This window comes from Ambystoma mexicanum, chromosome 12 (assembly GCF_040938575.1).
Source record: "Ambystoma mexicanum isolate Mex_15411 chromosome 12, UKY_AmexF1_1, whole genome shotgun sequence".
NCBI lineage: Eukaryota > Metazoa > Chordata > Amphibia > Caudata > Ambystomatidae > Ambystoma > Ambystoma mexicanum.
In genome coordinates, this window is record NC_090936.1 from 24,701,444 (window position 1) to 24,723,420 (window position 21,977).

Sequence of the window (21,977 nt, forward strand, 5' to 3'; positions counted from 1 at the left end):
TAGGAGGAAAGGATCTGATCGATGGCTGAGTGTCCATGAAATCAGATGTATATAAGATGTAGAGCGCGGGAGCCAAGGGGCAGCCCTGTTTGACACCCCGGGCAGTGGGAATTTCTCGTGATAGGTCACCTGCTCTATTGAGTCCCACCTTTATTGATGTTTATCTTGGTTACTCTGTTAAACAGGATATCATAGTGGGCCTCCTTTATTGTATATGTTGGCCTAAACCCAGTCGCTCTGCGAAGAAATCCATGTTACAAAGTTCTGACCTTAGATTGACTTAGCCGACATTTTAGGTCTATCCGCCATTTTGATTTCCACCTCAAAGTCACTCTGTATTCTAAATTGGTGGACAGTGTTCTCCTGCTCGTAACCTTAGCCGTCCTGACCTTTACACAGGTTAATGCCTAAACTGCCTGTAGGCTAAATGTTTGGGTCGTGTAATAAGACTATGTCCTATGTTTGACCTGAAGATCAAAGGATTACTCGCATCAACAAATCCGATCCGCAGGTATACAGAATACAATGTTGTTTAAATACTAAATGTGAGCACTTGTTGAACTACATTGTATAAAACATGTACTAAGGCTTAATGTCAAAATCTAAGATACACTGTTGCCATTGTGACTTGTTATTTTATAAACTAGACGTAATTCACATGCATATAGTTGGACTAACTAGAGGTGAACTCGGCACGAACCCTAGACCGAGAATAATTAACTTGCAGAGGGGCTGGACATTGCGATTGAGAATTGTATAAAAGATGTGAATGTGTAGAAGTCCAGTACCTCTCACTTCTCACAACGAAAGTGCTGGTATTCGTTGTGATGTACTGAGGGCCAGATAGCTATCTGATTTTTGTTCCTTTGAAAACTGTACAGTTTTAGAATAAAGATCTGTGAATCTTTATAAGCCCGTGTTTGGTGTATTTCCGTTTGGTGGTACTCAGCCTCGATATTTCTCTTTTTGCTTTTGCAACTCTAAGCTTCTGATATGGGTGCTAGTCCTGGACTCGCAATTCGTTATTATGTCTAATCAGGTCACTCTCCTGCGAACATATGATTCTCTTCTCTTGAGCTTTCTCAGGGTCTATGACCCTCTTATACTTTCTTTTCCGTATGCTTACGCGTCCCAGGCTCGCAATGTTCCCAGACCTTCTTTCTCCAATCTGTGTCATTGGCCCTCTGCTTCCATTTGGGCCAATCCCCCACACCGTCAGGCAGAAGCCGGCCTCATCACCCTAAGGGCCGCATTCAAATGTGATAAATCTTTGTGAACTCTACCTTCCCATTTCAAAGAAATTCCCGACTCCTATTGGAGAAGCCAGTTTCAGCGTTTATTTTTCTAATATTGAGGAAACTGTTCAAACATGGGAGCATCTTCTGGTCCATTGCACTGCGTTACAACATAGGAGACTTCTGCTGATTGGGAAATGTATGCCTAATACTCTTGAACTAATCTCATTAGAATTTTAAGAAAGACTAAGACGTGGCCAAGAAAAGCGATTAACAATTGCAGTAGTGAAGGTTCTCAATTGTGTAGGAGTAACACTGATTAGGTAGTAAATACGCTATGGCGTTTTATGGAATAATTGTGAATTGTGAGGGTTTAGGAGTAAAACTTGGACACAAGGGTGGCATGTTGATTGGAAAATATTTTTATTTATACAAAAAAAATGAGGGGGAGTTGGAGGAAATCTTAACTAACCCTATCTCTTAGAGGGATTTCCCAGCCTCAACAAAACTAGCTAATGCAACTGCCTGTGTCAGAATCTCCAAAGTAAAGTTCTCCGTCCTGTGCCCAAATTCGAATCCATCCTTTGCAAGCTATGGAAACGTCTCTTGGCTGTCAACCTGCAGCCCAGCTTTGTAGTGACGAATAAAAGTTCAAAAAAGTGTAGAAAAGCAAAGAAAAGTTGCACAAGACTCAAGTAGTTGATTCCCTTCCCTGGTGTCTTTCAAAGCTTTATCCAAATTTTCTCTGTGTCTTTCAAGATAGGTCCTTGTCTTTACTTGGCAGACACTACTCCAAGGCCCGGCGACAAGAAAGGATTGCCTGGGCACCTTTTCCAAGCCGACTCGAGGGTCCCAGACTCTTTGTGAGCAGACCCGGCTCTCAGGTACTGTGATGAGGAAGAATAGCCTGGTTCTCTCTCCCAAGCTGTGCTGACGGTCCCGAACCCTGTTCGCAATTACCCCCTTGGTCCACTCTGCTGCCAAGTAGGTTAAGGTTCTCATTCTCACAGTTCTCTCTCTTTCTGACTTTGCTTCCGTCCACAGCCTTGGTTTACTCCCCTGCCAAGATCTGCGAGTACCACTAGTACATGGAAAGTTCGTATTCATCTTTATTGCTGCTTGGGATATGCTTTCCCAATATGGGTACCAGTCCCCCTTCACTTAGTTACTCTGCCCCGGTGAAGATTCCGTCTGCACTTTGGGCCTCATGCACCCTCTGGTTGATTTGATCTTGATTTATTTATGTAGAACACTGGACAAACTTAATCGTGTGTAGGTGCAGATGTAATCAGCATACGGAAAGTGTGAAAAAGGGAATAGCTCCAGTCCACAGTGCTTCAACAGTACCGAGACATTGTAACGCACCTCTATTTATTTTACTTGAATAGGTATTTTTTGAAGCTTGCGGAAGTGAAGGAGGGATTTAAGTGCCTGAATCTCCAACGGAAGACTGTTCCATAACGTGGGCCCTTAAACTGCAAATCTACCGTTGCCCCTGAAGGCAAAAGCTGAGCGTCTGCCTGTCAGAAGCATTTTATTACCTGACCAGGCTGGGGAATCCATCTGGGTCACCATAACCCTGGGATTAGTCACCCTAGTACCTGCAGGGTTTAGTTTAGTTTAGTTTAGTTTATTATTTATAGAGCGTGCCAGACCCTGGGGCATCACAAGACAAGAATATGCTCTTGGCTGCCACCTTCCGGTTGGCTGGCTTCTGTGGCTCACCTGCGCCTTTCCCGCTCTTCCGCGTGCCTCTGCAGTTCTGCTTTGGTTTCTCTGCACTCCAGCACCCTCGGTCACCAGCTCGTATCTTTCCTTGGTATAGAGTGAAAATCACTCTTTAGTTTTACAGAAATAAAAAAAGACTGGTTTAGAAAGACCGCTCGGAGACCGCTCTCACCGGTCTTTCTAAATCGAACGGTCATGCCCCTGTCACACACTAGTGCACGCAGAAGCTGACAGGAGCAGCCGGGCCGGATGGGAAGACAGAAATTGTGGGCCTTAAAGGTAAGTGTATGTGTGCATGTCTGTATCTGCGTGAAAGTGCAGCGGTATGTGTGTGTTGTGGGTGGGAAGGGTGCAAGCATAAATGTCGTTGCTGGGGGGTCGGGTAAGAGTGTTTCTTGGGTGTCAAGTTCATGTGCATCCGTGTGTTTGTGTGCGTCTGTGACTGCCAGAGGAAAGGCTTGCTTCTTTCTGGGGAGGGGGGTGTGCAACCACCCATAATACTGATTATTCTGGGTTTTGCAGCCTTAAAAATGCAGAATAATCACATGTAACCCTTTCCGCTGCTGCGGTCGGCCTTCTGCTTCGCAGGCCTCCCCGTGAATGTGCCTCTCTCTCGGACATGTCTGCTTCTCTGCTGTGCTGGTCCACATGTAGCTTGCCAAGCTCTCTGCCCATGATGAGCAGAATACGAAGATGCCATTGTTATCTTCCCTCTATGCTGTTGAAGAACAGCTGACCAATTGGATCATTCATTAGAGTGTATTTTCGTTCTTGTCAGTGATCTTCATTCCTCCGGGCCTATTCCTCGTCCCAGTAGTTCTTACTTGAGACATACTGCAAAAATACATCGGGTCATTAGGTAGTGTGGAATTGGAGGGTTGTTGAGGGAAGGTGGGAGGGTCAAAGGGGTACTGTGTTTTCGCAGAATCATCACTACTCTCTCAGTGGGGTTATCCATCCCCATTCCATCCTCCCGCTGAGTATCATCCCCAGGATCGCGTCGCAGCCTTACCTCCCTGACCTCATGGGAAAGGGATCCCCTATGAAAGCAGTGACAATGACCTGGGATTCATCTCATGAATGGTATTGGGCTTCATATATTTATGAAATCATTTTTATTTTTGTGTCAGTGGGTTAATTTCCAAGATTTTATTAATTGACTGGTGTAGAGAATGTTTTTGAATATTTTTATATTAGGTTTAATGTGTTGTTATAGCATAGCTTTCTGACTCGTGATTTATTAATTAATGTTTAGGAATGTATGTTGTGTGACCTTGTGTAACGTTGACTGCGAGCAACAAAATACATAAAAAAGTACTCTTTGCACAGCCATCACTAGCAGGGATAAACACTGGAGAAAACGCCTACCATATATTTCATATACTTTAATAATATAGCTCATAATTCATGAAAAATAAGAATGCATCTCCGACTTACTGTGACTTAAATGCAGAGAGAGCTGTTTGACTCCCAAAGATGTATTCTGGGTAACTCTGACACACTCCTGACTTGCTAGGATTGTCAGAGCTTCTCCTGGTGAGTTCCCTTCAATCAAATGGAATTCCTAAGGTTTCAGCCCAGGATAAGCTACAGTAACTGTTTGTGTGTGTTGCCCTCCATTTCTCTGCACCCTAAAAACTGCTGAAAATCCACATCCGCCTTATTTCTGCGGTCGTTAACGTTTCGTACAGAACCAAAAGATCACTGCTTAGCATCCAAGCTATCAACCTTGAGGCCATGGCTTCCAGGGAGACATGTTATTGTTGTTCTACAGCTCATAATGACCTTTACACTGTGTTTCACAAGATGCTTCATTGATTTCTTTCCTGCATGTGCTGGCAGCATTGCACGGTCCCTCAATAACCATTGCCTCTCTTCAGGTATCTTCCCAAAACCTTCAAAACCTCATACACCAAACCTATCCTCAAAAAACAAAACTCTCACTTACCCACTCCTCCCCCCAATTACCACTCTATTTCCAACACCAACTTCATTGCCATCTTGGAGTGTACTGCAGGCAAACAGCTCTGCCTCTTCACAGAAAACAACATTCTAGACACAGCCCAAACAGGCTTCAGATACCTATGAGGAACTGAGTCCTCTCTCATGTCGGTTTAGGACAACACCATTGCCCACACCACCTCACAGACAGGCTACACTGCTTAGGAATCAAAAACTCTCCTGTAACACAGATCTCCTACTTCGTCTTGAACTGCCTGCAAATTATTCTCCTCCCCCTTTCTCCAACCGCTCACAAACTGTTCCAAAAGGGATCCCGCAGGGAGCCCCCCAGTCTCCACTCCTGTTCAATATCTACCTTAGCACACTTCCTGCACTCATCCGATCGTGCTACCTCATCTGCTACAACTATGCGCGAGACCCAGATCATCCTGAAAATCCCAAGCAAGCCACCCCCCGCCATGACCTCTCCTCCTACCTTTCTGGTATCAACTACTGGATGACAAACAACCACCTCCTCCTCAACCCTGGAAAAATGGAAATCCTATTATAATGATAATGATGTGTTATTTATATAGCACCTTAATCCAAAGCGCTTTACAGAACACATATTTACATACAATGTGCAGCAAATGCACTCTTCAATCCCAACCTATCCCCTGGCTACACTCCCTAGGACCCCGCCGCTGCAAGGTCCACTTCAGTTAATAATCTGGGAGGCATCCATCTCTCTCCCACCACATCACCTCTGTGTCCAGAACATGCTTCTCCCACCTACACACCCACAGGGGTCACCTACCCACCCAAAATCTCTGCTATCCTTGCCATCATCCATTCCCACATAGACTAGGCAAACACTCTTTAATAAGGCACTCCGGCGTACCAGCTCAGGAAGTTCCAAAGAATCCCAAACTCTGCTGCTCGCCTCCTCCTTGGCCTCTCACTAAGAGAACATAGTAGCCCCGCACTCAGAGTCCTACACTGGCTCCCTATCGGTCAACGTATTACCTTTAAAGCCATGTGCATCAATCACTGTGCCCTCCATAACACCGGACCTGAATAACTCCAGGAAAAACTCACAAACCATCAACCTACCAGGATCCTCAGATCTGGTTCTGCCCTTCTCCTAGTTATTCCCCATTACAACTCCACCAGATTGTGAGGATCCTTGTTCTCCATCCAAGCCCCATCCATCTGGAACTCTCTTCACTCCACATCCGCCAAATTGATAACTACCTATCCTTCAGAAAGGCCTGCAAAACTTGGCTATTCTGTACAAAAATGTGAAACCTTCTTCGCCCCTTTTATCACTATCACCACTGCCTCGATCGGATACATCAACCTCACCCACATTGAAACACAAACAAGTTCCCTGTGCAGACACCTGCAGGCAGATGCTGGCTGTTGTTATGGTTGGCCCGCCCTGCACACACTATAACACCACCAACCTCCTGTACGTAAATCCACAGGTGGATTCCAACCATGGTTTGGGCGGCCCGCTCTACACGGCTGCCCTACACACCTATCTGCAGACCACTCAGTGTACACAAACACTCATTTGCCAACGTGCCCGCTTGTGCTCTGACTGGTGCGCTTGGGCTACCTATATACAGCCCTTGACGATCTGACGGTAAACCGTTCTTTACCAAGGCAATGTATTAAGAGAGGAATTGCAGGTATGCCTTGCTGTTTTAGATGTTGTCATCCAAGCAGTATGTATTAAATGTCTTTTGATAAACAAAAAAACAAAAAAAAAGGAAATGTATTAGAACAGCCACACAAAGATTTAAGGGGACTGCTGATAAAGCGCTCAAAATGTTTTTAAACTGGAATAACAAGTTTGAGGAAGACAATCGGTCTACTATGAACACAATCAAGGAGCGGATACTTTGGGCAGCTCCTTACAAGGTTAGCCTGTCTATTGCACTTGTAAATATATGATGGCCTGCTATCCATTGCAATTAGAAGATCTACACGTCAGCCACTGTAATACACAATGATCTACACAGGTATCCGGATACTTCAGTAGAAGATGCCTGAAGGTAGCCTACTATGGAATTTAGAAGATACACAGTAAGACTATAAGGATGGCCTGTCTATGTGCTATAAAATCCTATGACCCTACATCTTAAGTCGGCCTGTCTGCCACATCTAGAAGATGGTATAAGATAAGATAGTCAGTCTATCTGTGCTTACATGACTTTGAGGGTATCATGTCTATAGCACCTAGAAGAGCATATAAGGATAGCTTGTCATTTACACAGGCGATTGAATCGCACAGCAAGATCAAAGGAAAATTGCCATTCGAGCTTAAGCTATGTATAAATGCACCGCTTCAGCGGACATCCATCCACACACTTTAAAATGCAGCTACGACTTTGACAAATGTGGTCTAGCTAGACACGTAATGTTTTCCCCCCTTATACCAGACTTGCCTCAACACCACTGCCATTAGAATACAGCGACAAGCTCCCACAACTTTTGGGTCCAGCTGGGCACATAGAGAGTCTCTTGCACTAGCGCTCTGTCATGACCTCCCTCAGCACCCACCCACATGCCTGCCCTCTTAACCTGATCCTAGCCATCCCACCCGATTCCTAATCTTGGCAAAATGCACACATGCACTTTAAGCCTTTTACGAGAATGTGCCCATACTTGGACTTCGGTCCCTGAGGGCGTTCTTACCACAAAGCCCTTTGAGGCCATTCAAATGGGAAAAGTCGCTATATAAATGACAAAATATTACTACTACTGTAGAGAGGGAGATGTACAGGTCACTCATGGAGCCCGCCCCCTGACCTCTGTCATATTGGAAGAGCAGCAAGAAAGCACTGGCCATTACACCTGGTATCATTCCAATACCACATTGACGAAATGAAAGACGTTATGCACTCAGACAACCGTACCGAATGTACCCTCGAACTGAAGTGGTAGAAGGAAGTCTGCAAACACCATCAGACATAAAAGATGTATAAACAAAGTCTGACAGTAGCAAAGTGACGTCATGAAGAGAAGACATAATTACATACTAAAACGGCATGTGTTATACTCAAAGAATGAAGATGTAACTGGAGTAACAAAGTTAATGAACATATGATTACGAAGAAATTGAGGAGATAACTAAGGAGAGATGTAGTAAATGTGTATATGCAGAAATGCACGGTAGATGAGAACATTAGAAGCTTACTACAGTAGAAAATATAACATGGGTAAAGCAGCCATGTTGAGAAGATGGATGTCGGTTTCGTGTAATAGTAAGCTTTAAAAAAAACAAGGAGAGAGGCCGGAGAGAGGCCAAGGCTGCAGAGCTGACAGGCCCTGGAATACAGATTCATGTAAGAACTAAGAATATTTGTCTGGCTAAAGATCAAGGATGCCACATTGAGAAGCAATTGCAATGTACAAAAGGACTCGAAAACGATCAACCATGTACGTAAGACATATTTCTCTTATATTAAGCAAAGGAGTAAACATCTGTGAGAGCCAAGTATTGGCCAATTAAAAATGAAGAAAGCATGTGCAAGACAGAGCAACCAAGTCTCCAGAGGTCAAATAAAGTAATTGCACCCAGTATAATTAAATCTAATAGGAGGACAGAATGGAGAAATCACGGTCTCTTCACATGTGGTGCAAGACCAGAAAACAAGGCCTGTTCATAAGACTCCAGACGAAGAAGCGAACAGTCAGCCAGGTCAATTTCAAAGAAGAGGCCTTGGCTTAGGGTCTAACTGATGAGAGATGGTAGGGTTAATTGGCCAAGTGGGTAATTGTCTGGCATTGTTCCCGGCACCTGGGTTTTTCGTTCTGCTTACGTGCTGCTACCAAGCCGAATGTCCAAGGTTGGAAGAGGGTGCCAACCAATCAGGATGGCCGATGCGATGATGGAGCATACATTGCAGAAGCCAATCCGATGCTGTTATTGCACTATTATCTGTATTATACGTAGTTGGAGGTTGTTCTAGGCGTTCCCACCAGTTTAATGGCAGCCAATGATGTTACTAACACCTTAATAGGCTATAGGTATATATATTCCCTTAGTAAAAACCTATCGGCCAGAGGGATTGGCTATTTGCCACGTAGGATGACATCATAGCTGAAGCATATCGAGGTAGAACGCCTTTGTGTAATGATTGCCTTCCTTAATTGAACTGATAATAAAGAATAACTTTACCATATTCTTTGAGTCTCTCCGTTTACTTGATACGCTGCAGGTGCTACCGGACACTACTACTACAACAACTAGTAGTGGGATCTAATGAACTCCCTGATGTTCAATTTATTGATCTCTGTGACTTCAGATAAATCGCTTTGGTTAACACCCATCGAAAGATTGCCATCACATGTACTCTTTAACTTCAACGCACTACCCTATTGAAGACCATAGGTCAATAGCACGTCTTCAGTGGAAGCACACAAAAATACCTGAGCATTTTCAACCAACACTATGAATAATGGACACAGATACATGAGTGTCCTCATCATGACCTGGATGGTCGCAAGAGTCTGGAAACCAAATGTGGCAAAAACATAATTACTGGTCTCCCACTGGGACCACCAACATCTTTCCAATGTCCATACCTCCTTCAACAATCTCACTGTAGGGTGTGGGGAGACCCAACTGGTAAAAACATGAACGCTTGCACCACCACGTCACACTGAACCACAAGTGTGGAATGGTTTCTGGATTAATGCTATGGTTGTGTCCGCGGACATAAAACTCTCTCCATGGCAGCCTGTTAAAATCCTCTGCCCATATAATGCCTTCCACTGAATTTTCCCATAAACCATATTTTGTTGAACACAAAAAAATATTTTGTGGCCATTTATTAGAAAGAATTGTAGTGTTTGCCGTCATTAAGTTAGCTGTCAACGATGGCTTTACGATGGCCAGTTACCGACTTTGTTGCAATGACAAATGTCATACTTGATCAATCCTTTACAAATACAGCGCAAGGGACAAATTCTAATTTTCTTGGATAATGTACATTCAGATTTTGCCCCTTGCGCTGCATTTGTAATTGACTGATCAAGAAAGCTGTCGGTCTCGGCTAATTTAATGACGGCAAACACTACAATTATTTCTAATAAATGTCCACAAAGTATGTAGACTGTTGGTTTTGCTTTGTTAAACGCAATAAAAAGATGTTTCAAAAAGAGAATTTGAATTTTAACTGAGCAGTACTTTTATACATTTCTTTTACAGGAAAATGCTGAAACATTATATTATCAACTTGTATCGAAGTCTGTAAACAAGGAGGTGGTCAATAGAATTCTCCACCAATTCCCTAACCCCTGCATCTTCATGTACCAAGCCAACATGTTCCATGAGTGACAATGTCCACTCCTTTCTGGAGCCCATAACCCCCTACCTTATTCTCCTTCCATATTTCTTCAACGCCTGCAAAGCTTTTCAACGCCATAAATGAGTTCCATTTTCTGTAAATTAATGTCTGCGTACTTACATTTTTAAGGCAACAACATACTATCGTTAGGAGAGTTCCTTTAATTGTTATACGTTTTGATTCTAATAACACACTTTGTGTTCGTTATCATGAACCAGGGTCCACACAGGAGTCCTTGTCAGAAATTTGGAATCTTTTAAAATATTGATACCATTATTTTGAAATAAACTTTTTTGCATTTTGTTTATTTGATTGTGCTATATTGGTTAATTATAACTTTAAACACTTAACACAATACAGTTTCTATTACATTACATTATTACATTATCAAAAGCAGGTAGAAGTTGTAGTTTAGTTAATGTGTAATTCACATTCAATATTTAACCCTTTTGAAATTTCACACGCATGCGCAATTGCTCCACGGACATTTGGCATAGGTGGGTGTAGGGGGTTTAGAATGTTACCGCAGCCCCTATACAGTATGATGGTTGCACATCCTCTGGACACTCAGAAAGGTCCCGTTTTGTTTGAATATGTTGCCTTTGACTTCGCCTCATCAGTTTTATTAATACTTTAGGCATAGTAGCCACTTGTCAAGAAATACGTCAATTATTTTAATACACTTCTCTATTAAGTATTTTTAAAATGTCATCATACATTTTTTTTGAACAATCAGCCCACTGTTTCTTTGTTAAAAATATGCTGCTAACAATTACTTTAGATTTTTAACAATTCTACTGTTAATGTGCAGATCAGAAATCCCAACTCACATACTGCAGGGGAACCCCTTATAGTCCCCCACCCCCTGCACACACACGTCTTCCCCTCCTCCTTGTCACACACAAACATCCAGAAACCATCAACCTAGCCTCACTCTCAGAGATCTCACCAGTAGCCAAGTCAGCAGTGGACCGGGGTCTGCGGCTCTCTTCCGTGCACACATTGCTCGACTGCCCTCGCCGCCACCCATTTAGAAACATGCCAGCGCGCAGAGAACGGGTTCCACCGCTTTGCACCGATCAGCACTCCAGGCTTTGCATTTTGCTGCTCTCACTAGAGAAGCTGCTAAACAACCAAAAGCCCCTTTTCTCAGCCCCTCTGCAAACTGTGCTGCGCTACTGTATAAAAACAGTGCTTAATTTGTGGGGGTGTTTGCCAGGGTTCAGCCCAACAGTGCTTAATTTGTGGAGGTGTTTGCCAGGGTTCTGCCCCGGCACTTATTGTCTCAGAGTCACTTTAATCATGAAGTGAAGATAGTCAATTCATCCATCACCCACAATGAGCAGATGTGATCGGTAGTGTAATGATATGTAAGGTTACTTATAACGCACTTAATACCCAGAGGTTTCTAAGCGCAGACACGGCGATCAAACCTGTGTTGCTCTGTGTCCTCTTGCTTCCAAGGCAAACACGTTGCCCCTGAGCTATCCTCCCGGGCCAAGTGTAACCCCAAATATGTCGACTCAGTGGGGTTTACCTATGGGTAGTGGCAGCAGTGATGCCCACCCGCAGTGTCACGGGAGTGCTAGACAATATTTGGGCTCTGGCACTTAATTTTTCACAAATGAAGCACTGAAGCCCAATGCTGTTACCTCCCTGCTGTAATGTGCTCCCTGGCGCTGCAGCTAGGTACACGCTACAAGCAATAGAATTTAAACATTAAAAAGGCAGAAGCTGCACGACACAAGGCCCTTGTACATTGCATTAGACAGCATTTTCAGCATTCGCAATACTCTCCCCAGTAGGTGTGCACCTCAAACATCGTTTTACAAACCCAGTCGGGGTTTACATAATACATCCAACTTCCAAATGCAGGCCAACAAAAAATACAAACATTGAAAATACTAAAATCCACACGTTGAACAGTTGTTCAAGCGCCACAGTTCCCTGCAATCGTGGCAACTGTTTTATTAAAACAGTTTCTAACCTCAGGGCGGTGCTGCTTATCTTCATTCCATGCACATGTCATCACCCCGTATACATCATGCTCCCACTCATGTCTGCCAAGCCCTGGGCCCCCCTTCCTGCTACTCTGCTCTCCACATAACTATATGCTGTCCTCTCATCAATTAAGACATGTCGAACTGTTAGGGTGCTCCCCTATAGATGCAAGGAGCAAAACAGCAAGACCTAAACTAAGGAGCCGAAAGGCCACTTGACCAAAAAAAACAGCACTAACTGGTGCTACTTACACATGTGTAAGATATGCCCAATTCAAGGAACTAGAAGTGCACATTGCACAGTTTCCTAAACCTTCGGAGTCTGCACTAAGCAGCATCTTGGGGCCATTACCAGACGTCTACGGACATGTAATTAGCATTTATCTGCTCCATTTCTCTTGTGCAAATTGCACATTTACATTTTTATAAATCACAATTTGATTTTGTGAATTAAACCCACTATGTTTCTTTTTTTATTACTCAGCTGAGCAGTAACACATTCTATGAAACATGTATTAACAAAATACAAAATTGGGGCAGATTCACAATGAACTTAAAAGCATTAACTGTGGCTTGCACCCGACTACTATTCTCTTTCTAGGAGTAAGTAATTGGTACTCCAGGTAACCTATTTGCAAATCAAATATCCTCTCTCTCGGGAATAAAGAGCTACAGCAGGTAACTTCTTCTTGAATCAAATAGTCTCCCTCCATGATTAAGTCTGGAGTGAGTCCGATTTGCTCCATGTACCTTTGTTGTGAATTGAAACGTCTCTTTCCAAGAGGAAGTCAGACTTACAATCAGTAATGACTTGTTTACAACGTACTCACGGGGCAAATGAACAATGTTCTACAGAATTATTTTGTGTTAAATGTCGTCTCATTTAATGAACACACTTGTTACTAGGTACATGTTTAATTCGCTTCTTTTAGACTATGCTAGATGCATTTCCAAGTAAGCATTGGTCAAGTAAACAAGCGGTCCACTTCCCCCTCTTGCCCTTATTTCCCTTCTTTCCCTCGTTCTTCTACCCTTCTCTTTGTTCCTTATCTTCCCCTTCTCTTCTAAATCTCCCTTCTTCCTACTGTTCACCTTTACTCACTACTCTCTCCCCCCCTTCTTTCTCCACCCCCCCTCCTCTCCTTTCTCATATGTAAATTGTTCTACATGCTGATTTTCTGGTTTGACTCATGTTTACCGTTATTGCTTCTACTGTTCCATGTTTAATGTATATTTTGTTGTTCATTGTACAGCGCCTTGGATTAAGGCGTATTAGGGAGAATTCTCATTCTATGGCTAATCTCCCTTACTTATAGAGTCCCCCAGCAGCTTTGCTGGATTTGAAGAGTTTGTTTCTTTTTCCTGCTAAGAGTGAGACTCTTTTTCCCACTCTTAGGCATTTTTGCTATGTGTGTTCTAGGCTATTTTTGTGTTTAATGTCTATGGGATTTTCTCACCCCCATAGGAACCATCTTTATTCACCACCCTCAGTGCAGTGACACAGGGGCGTTGTAGCGACCCCCAAACATAGACTCCATACCCTCAGACTGACTAATGTCTCCCAGGGCATGTAAAGTCCCAATTGACTTTACTAGTCAAGTTTTATGAACTAAACCAGTACAAACCATCTTACTATGGAAGTACTAGAAAGGGTTAATAGTTTTTCCCCTATGTTCATTTTCAAGAGGGTACCGTACAGTCCCTCTCTCAAAAGTTTCTGGCTGGTGGCAGTGGTTACTACCATAAATATTCGACTGCAAATATTTTCCTATGGGATTTTCCCATTGTTCGAGCCTACCACTTTTTCTGACAGCCTCTAACATACTGCCGGTGCATTTTAATATTAACTTGACTCCGGTAGGTTTTATTTGCCAGAACATTAATATACCTTCTTTCTCGTATATTTCTCTAAACTCCTAACCCAGGTCGGGGATCCTTTGTTCGTCCTTTTGGCAGGCTTCTACCGAGAAGCCCTCCTTTCGGCACCACTGAGTCTGGGGTGGGTCCATTGTGTGGGAGGGGAGTAGGACCCCTGGACATGTTGCCTCAGCAACCCATGTCGCACTCTATCCTGATAGGCTGGAGGGTCTCCCACCAAGATGACCACTCCTCTGTGTGAGTGACAGCGAGGCTGTATGAATGGGGATCTTTTTGCATAAAAGCAGGGTCCTGAGGTCTGGAAGAGCAACACGTCGCCACTGGAACTAAGAAGCCAAAGAGGAGAGAAGCCAAAGACATCTGCATCGACTGAACCACCCGTGAAGCCCTGCTGCAGCGTCTCACCACTTTTCTCCACACAACGAGAGAAGATCTTCATCTGCAAGAGCCTTCTTCCCTTGAGCTGGTTGGGCCAACCAGTTTGCCAATTGCCTTCCCGGACTTGCCTTGGTTGAATATCCCGTACCCTGTACTCGGAGGCCGGATAGCCAGGCACAAGTCCTCCCGGACCGCAATTTAAAGGAACGTACCTTTTATCCGTCGGGCAGCACCATGGATGGTTTCATCTCTGGGTAGTGCAGTAACTCGAACCTTCCTCCACGACGAGAGCCTCTCTTCCTCTGCTGGATCACCCGTACTGCAGGAACTACCAGGAACAACCACCACCGCAGGAGCCACTTCTTCATTTTAAAGGTACATTGTTCCACCAGGCAGCCCTTTCTTCGCGGTAGCACTAAAGGTGTTTTAAATCCTTTACCTACATGTTGGGTTGGCCGCCCCCCACTCTTAACATTGTCTTTTGCCCTCTGCATCCACCTTTTCAAAATCGTTAACCAAAGACTTGACTGCAGCTACGAGAACATTTTGCTCCGGGGCCCTTGCCCTGTACCACTGACTCTGGCACAGGCCTACTGACTCTGGCTACATTTGTTAGAACTACTTTCTCTAGATTGCTTCTCAACTAGAACTGTGTTGGTGCACCTACTTCTGATAACTACCCTTTTTCTTCCCCTTTTTAAACCTTGTGAAATGCCATTTTGCTCAGTTTTCATTTAAGTATTGCCTATACTGATGCACTGTCTTGCTTAATCTGGTTCAAACGCTTATGGGAAGTGTTGCTAGGGTGTGTAGGAAGATATTTCTCTATAACTTGTGCTTTCCCTCCCTTGCGAGAAATTGATAGAGTACCCCTTGTGTGTAGTTTTCAATGTGCCGTTTTGCTCAGTTTTCACTCCGGTTCACTTGGTCTACAATTTAACTAGGGAGTGTGTATATTTTTCCTTTGACTTAATTTAACTTGCTTGATGACTGTGATACTTGTGTTTTATTAGAAGTGTATACAAATATATATATATATATATATATATTCTTTTAGATACAAAGCTTTGGTCAGTGTTTCCTTGTTCCATAGTCTAGTGTGCCTAATGTGTAAACCCTGCATACTGCTCATCTCCCTCTTGAGATAAGTCTGACTGCTCAGCCACAGCTACCAACTAAATGTTTGTGGTACAGACTGATACCAAAGGGGATTTATTGCTCTCACCTGTAGTCTTAATCTTCTGTAGTGCTCCCTAAGGGAACTGCACAGGATTCTGCCTAACAAGGCGCTATATAAAACAAATACAAATTGTATATCTCTCGACTTTCCTCACTATTCTCTCTACTTAATAAGACAAATATTCAACAACTACAAGTGTTAAATGTTTGACAACTAAGTCAGTTCTTCATTAGAAACATTCTTAGAATAATAAAAAAAAGAAATGCAAACACTTACCCGCTCAGCCGATTGTGCTGTACCAAAAAATATTGGAATGAACGCTAACCATATGATACAAGTGGTGTACATGGTGAATCCAATTGGTTTTGCTTCGTTGAAGGTCTCCGGCACCCCTCTTGTTTTGATAGCGTAAACAGTACACGTGACCATCAGCAAGATGCTGTATCCGAGGGAACAAATTAGCGATAGGTCGGATATGTCACATTTCAGAACACCCCGTGCATTTTCTGGATCAATAGGTCTCTGCTCTATGTAGTCCACGAAAACGTGCGGGTGGTCAACAATAAACCAGATGAAGACTCCGATGAGCTGTACGGATATGAGGCTGAAAGTGATCGCCAATTGGGAGGCCGGGCTGATGAACCTTGGGGCTGTGACAGATTTTTTGCCTTGCTCAAATATCCGGTGGATTCGATTGGTCTTCGTGAGCAGGGCGGCGTAACTGAAGCACAGGCCCAGACCCAAGAAAATCCGCCGCAAAGAACAGACGACTATGTCTGGGGCACCAATCATTAAAAAAGTGATGGAGTAGCAGAGAAAAATTCCAGTCAGGAGCACGTAGCTAAGTTCACGCCCGGATGCCCTTACGATAGGCGTGTCATTGTAACGGACGAAAGTCACAATAACAAAAGTGGTGGCCACGATTCCCAGGATAGAGATGAACATCGGCACGACGGCCCACGGGGAGTGCCACTCAAGTTTTATTATGGGAATGTCTTGGCAACCCGTGCGGTTTCTGTTTGGCCTCTTGTCGGTAGCGCATAGGTCACAGGTCAGCTCGTCCAACTGATACTGATAGCCTTCACATCGGTCGCAGCTCCAGCAGCAAGGCGCCCCTTTGACGGGCTTCTTGCGTTCCCCCGGTTTGCATGGGTGGCTGCAGACCGATGTCGGGTGAGCGTGTGCTCTTCTTGCCCACTTCAAGTCTTCTACCTGTGCGGAAGAAAGAAAAGAATGAGACTTCTAGTGCCTGGCCATATAGGATGCCATAATCCTAGCCAAGAGTTGCATATAGACATCAGAATACACATACAAGGCACATACTGTTAAGCGTTAATGGAAAACCTTATTCTTTCCATAAGAATTACTCCATGAAAACGGAAAATATTTGAGCCCAATAAATCATCCATGCCAATAACCAGTTCATGATCATTAGTTTCCAATTAGCGCGTTATACTGCTGACCTCCACCTGAAGCATTCATTCACTACAAGCGAGTTTTAAAATTGACCGGTCCCATGAAGGAGGATATGTGAGCTAATCAGAAATACATAAAAATGTCAGTCTTCGACAAACATTTAATTGCCACATCAATGCCCATTACACTGGAAGCAATTACAGGTATACTGGCAGGCGAGGCCAGCCAACTCGATTACATGTAGGTTGACAAGGGAGTGATTTAGAGCTCATGAAACAGCATGTGTTGATGTCAAGTGCCTTCCAGTTTTCAGCCAAGGTGTACAATGCTGTGCAGCTTATCTAGCTAATTGAAGCGCGTTATTGGATCTCACGTTGATATCCCCAATAATTGACATTGCATTTTCCTAACCTTATACAGATATTGGATAGGGCAGGGTTCAGAAAGAATATACCAGGAGTAAGTGTGACTTGCAATTAGTTAACACCCGGACGGGGCTATTTGATTCACAGGAGATGTTATTCTGACTTGCACCCAACTTACTCCGACTAGCAAATCCGACTTACAACATCACATATCTAAATTGGTTCCACAATGTTTTGTTGCACAAATGTGCTCAGGGCCCATTTGTTCCTTTTGGTTTAGCTTATTTTGAACGCATTTCACAGCAAATAAATGAGGGGGATAGCCCCTGCCACATCCCCCGCTTTACTAAATACATAAACCCATGCCCCATCTACATTTGCGGTGAAATGTGTTGAAAAGGATAAGAACAAATGGGCCTGTGAGGAAATGGGCTCGTGCCATCCAAATATCCCACAGGCCTCGGGTTCCTAGTGCCTTCCCAGCACCCCCAGACTCTCGGCACTTTCAATGATCTATAAGGCTTCTCGTTTATAGTCGTAGAGAAGTTCTTGAGGAGTCGGGTTTCTATTAGTTGGCAAAATGGCAGCAGCTCTGAATTATTTAATAACATGTTCCCAACATGGGGGTGCTCTTGAAGTTGAACAATTGAAGCATGGGGCAGCCTCAGGTACCAGACTAGATGGCATTAGCATAGGGTGTAAAGATGAACTCTCCTCCCTGCACCCAAGGGGAGCATTGACATGTCCTCCCCTCCCCACCCCACAGTATGATGGCCAGCAGGGGACAGCAGCCAGTTACCTAAACAACTCTTTTTCAAACTTCCCTCTGACCCTCTCCTTACCTCCTCCATCATTCCTGACTGCCTATCAGCCATCCAGTCCTGGTGCACTTCCAATGATCTCTGCCTCGACGCCAGCAAGACTGAGATCCTTCCTATCGGGACTCCTGCTTTCTCAGTCTTCCCCTCACTCTGGCCATTGTAAGGGAAGCAGAGTATCACAAGTATGACACTGACACAAAAGTTACAATTTGTAAAACCTTTAATAAAGTTTCAATGGGGTTGGAGAAACTCCTACTTTGTCCTATAGCTAGGATGGGAATATTCTCGACCATCAAATCATAAACAAACAGTCCTTGTTGTGTCCATCAAATCAAAATGGCCTATACTAACTAAAACCTAATTCCTAATACAAAAAGTGTGAAGAGGATTATATGTATATAAAGGAAAGTCAGTGTTCAAAAGAATAAATGTGGCTGAGTCAGCTCTCCTCCCCACTTTGGACAGCACAGGGTTAGGCGGTCCCTGTAGACATGATGACACACTCTGTCTCGGGTTCACAGGGGTCGCTCTCTGTCGGGCTCAGACCTCTTACAGCAAAAGTTTGCGTTGGTCCCCCTCTGCCAGATGTAGAACTTTCACAGCAAAAAGTTCACATCGGTCCCGCTCTTTCGGGCTCAGACCTTAACTCATGCACTTGAGGGGTTCTCTTCCCCTAACATATTATATTCCGGTCTCCCTCAGTCGGGCTCAGGCCATTTCCTGAACGTCAAAGACTTTCGAATGTGCGTGGTTTTTGCAACAGACCTCAGCAGACCACTTCGACTTTCCAACGTTCAAAAACACACTCCTATGTTCTATAGCGCAGTGATTTCCGGTCTGGGTAGTTCACTGTATTAAGTACCAAAGTTCAGTGTTCAGCTTTTCACTTCCCCTTCTCTCTGGGTTAAATTAAGCTCCTTGCTTTTCAATTTATTCACTTTATCGAGACAACCTTCTATCTTTCCCTGAGACTTTTGAGTGGGCTACTTCCTTTCGCCGGACCAGTCGGTTACTCAGTATTCACTTTCCAGCTATCATTACTTCAAAGTTAATTCGCAGGTCTGCCTTTAGTCATGCCTCATCCACATGCGTGCAGCCTGCAGTTCTGTGATGTATGGTTGCCACTTCAATCTTTCTCTAGCACACACTCGTCTCCCACGTCACTTGACAACTCAATGGCTTTGTGCATTTCTTCCTTGTCTTTTAGTTTCTTCCAATTTGCGAGTCAAGTTTAGTACCAGAGGCTTTGTCTCGCCTCCCCAACTGTGCTGTTAACCCAGGAGGGTCACTGCCGTTTCTTGAAACACAATGCAGCTTTCTTGTTTGGGATTCGGCATCCTTCACGTATCTTTTGCAGCCTATTGGAGGCAATGACCTCCTGCAGGGAACTCCTTGGGTTCTCAACCCGTGGTTCTTGTGCCTCGGTCCGTTGCTCTACTCCAGCAGGTACGCCTTTGCCCCAGAAGTTCTGCTCTTACTCGTGTTCCACCTTGCTCAGAGTGTGTCTCTATGTTCCGCCATTTATCCTTTTGAGGAGAGCTAATTGGTATCAGACATATGCACTTAGAGTCAAGTGCTTGACTTTGCAAGACCCAATTAGCTAGACATGTCCAATTTGATGCATAAGAGTTTGCATTGTTACTCTCAGTCGCGCTCTTCCTCGGCCCATTGTTTGTGTGGAAAGGGGGGGGAGTTGGGACATCGGTGAATCCTATTAAATAGGATGGGTTTGGTGTGCAGGAAGGGGGGATACTGTGTCTCACCATAGGCTGTATCACCCCCACTCCCCGAAGACGCCTCACCCAAGATATCCTCCCGCACAGGAACTGAATCCAAAAGCGATGGCCGTGCCCTGGCCACCTGGATGACAAGTCCAGAGGGCTAGGAGGTGAGACATCCCTTGGTTTCTCACACCATCTTCCATGGGCTCTCCCAATTCTCCTGCATCTGAAGCCAGAAACCTTGGAGTCATCTTCGACTCCTCTTTTTCCTTTCTCCCTCACATTCAGGACCTTGCCAAGATGGTCCACTTTCAAATGCACCTCCTCAAAGGAATTCTTCCTTTCCTCACTTTCCCCCGAAGCTCAATGTCGCTAGAGCTGTGGTCCTCTCTAGGCTAGACTACTGCAACAGCCTCTTCCTTAATTTATCCGAATCCTCTCTACAACCCCTTCAGCTAATCCGGACTAGGGCTGCTAGACCTATCCTTGGCCTCAAGCCCAGGGACCACATCGCTCCTGCACTAAAATCTCTCCACTGGTTGCCGGTTGCTGCAAGAATCAAATTCAAATCCCTCTGCATCATCCACAAGGCTGTCTGGAGTCGGGGACCAGGCTATCTACAACTCGCTCTCACTAAATACTCTCCCTCAAGGTCTCTATGCTCCTCCGGCACCAACTCTCTGTGTGTCAAGCGCTTCTCTAAACAGCAAGCTGGTGGCCAATCTCTTTCCTATGCATTCTCCCTCCTATAGAGCAGCCTCCCTCTCTCTCGTCTTGAGTCGGATCTCGTCAAATTCCAGAAGCTCCTCAAGACTTTCCTTTTCACCTCCTCCTTCCCTTCATCCCTCCTCTGCTAATAAAGCCCCACAGTTGCGGAGATTGAGGGCCTGGGCCCTTACGTGTCCTCCTGGGCCATGGCCTCCCACACCCAATCACCTTCTGCCTCCGCCTGCTCCCAGCACTTGCCTCGACACCCAGTGGCCTATGCCTGCCTCCCCAGGCTTTCACTTATTTATTTGCAGCTGACCACTCACCTAGCCACTTACAGCTGACCACTCCCTAGGACTTCCCTCCTTGAAAACCTTGCACTTATCTCCAACATGCTTGTCCCTTCTCTCTCTCTGCACGTGTACGTTCTGAATACTCACATGGCCTAGTAGATCCACTTCAACCTTTCATTGTACTTTTGACTTTCATTCCCATGTTCCCTTCCTGTTGCCCGCTGGGTGCTTTGAAACACAATTTACCTGTTGTATAAGCACCTTACAAATGCACAATAAATAAATAACTAAATGTTGAGTCTGTGTGACAGGTCAAAGTCATTAGGAAATATGGGGAACGGAGTCCCACTACTTAGATTTTGTTATTGTTAATAGTTACACTACATTTTACAACCTTTTTCATAACGGTTGCTTTTGCAGTTTCAGAATCGCTCTTCATTTTATGGGTTCCGGTTCCATCATGTGTTTGGAACGAATAAATAACAAAAAAAGTTTTAGTGAAGCAAAAATATCAACAACAAAAAAAAAATATTTGGGGGAGTCCCCCAAACCCACGATTTCCCTAGCTTTATTACCCTCAAACTCTGCTCACCCTTTTTAATCTCTTACTCCACCCTTATACTTTCTACCAAAATTCGATTTTTTTTTTCACTATTTATTTTTTGTTATAAAAGATATTCGTTAATGATTTTTCGTTGTAATCACTGTATACCGTGGGCTCCTGCTGACATAGTAAGCTTTAAAACAACGTGTTAGGGGCTGAGTTCAAACTCCTGTGTCACCGCCATATGTACTGCAGGGAGAAGTTGCCATGGCTCACCGAGCGGAGAAGCAAAGGTTCAAGAAATCTGCACCTATTTTTCTTTTTTTAAGTAAATAACTAAATACTGGGGAGAACCGTGATACCCAAAACAACTAGTGCCTCTTTTGAATCTATGTAGCATTTTGGCCTT

The 21,977-nt window shown here is 44.3% G+C and overlaps 1 protein-coding gene across 2 annotated transcripts in view; it reads right to left on the reverse strand.

Moving 5' to 3' along the window:
• The window catches only part of GRM8 (glutamate metabotropic receptor 8), a 1,803,300-nt gene that overhangs the window by 194,216 nt on the left and 1,587,107 nt on the right, over window positions 1-21,977 (reverse strand). For both annotated transcript variants that reach the window (XM_069627842.1, XM_069627841.1), the window contains exon 9: window positions 15,977-16,912. In XM_069627842.1, the coding sequence (XP_069483943.1) occupies window positions 15,977-16,912 (936 nt within the window). The remainder of the gene's footprint in view (window positions 1-15,976; window positions 16,913-21,977) is intronic.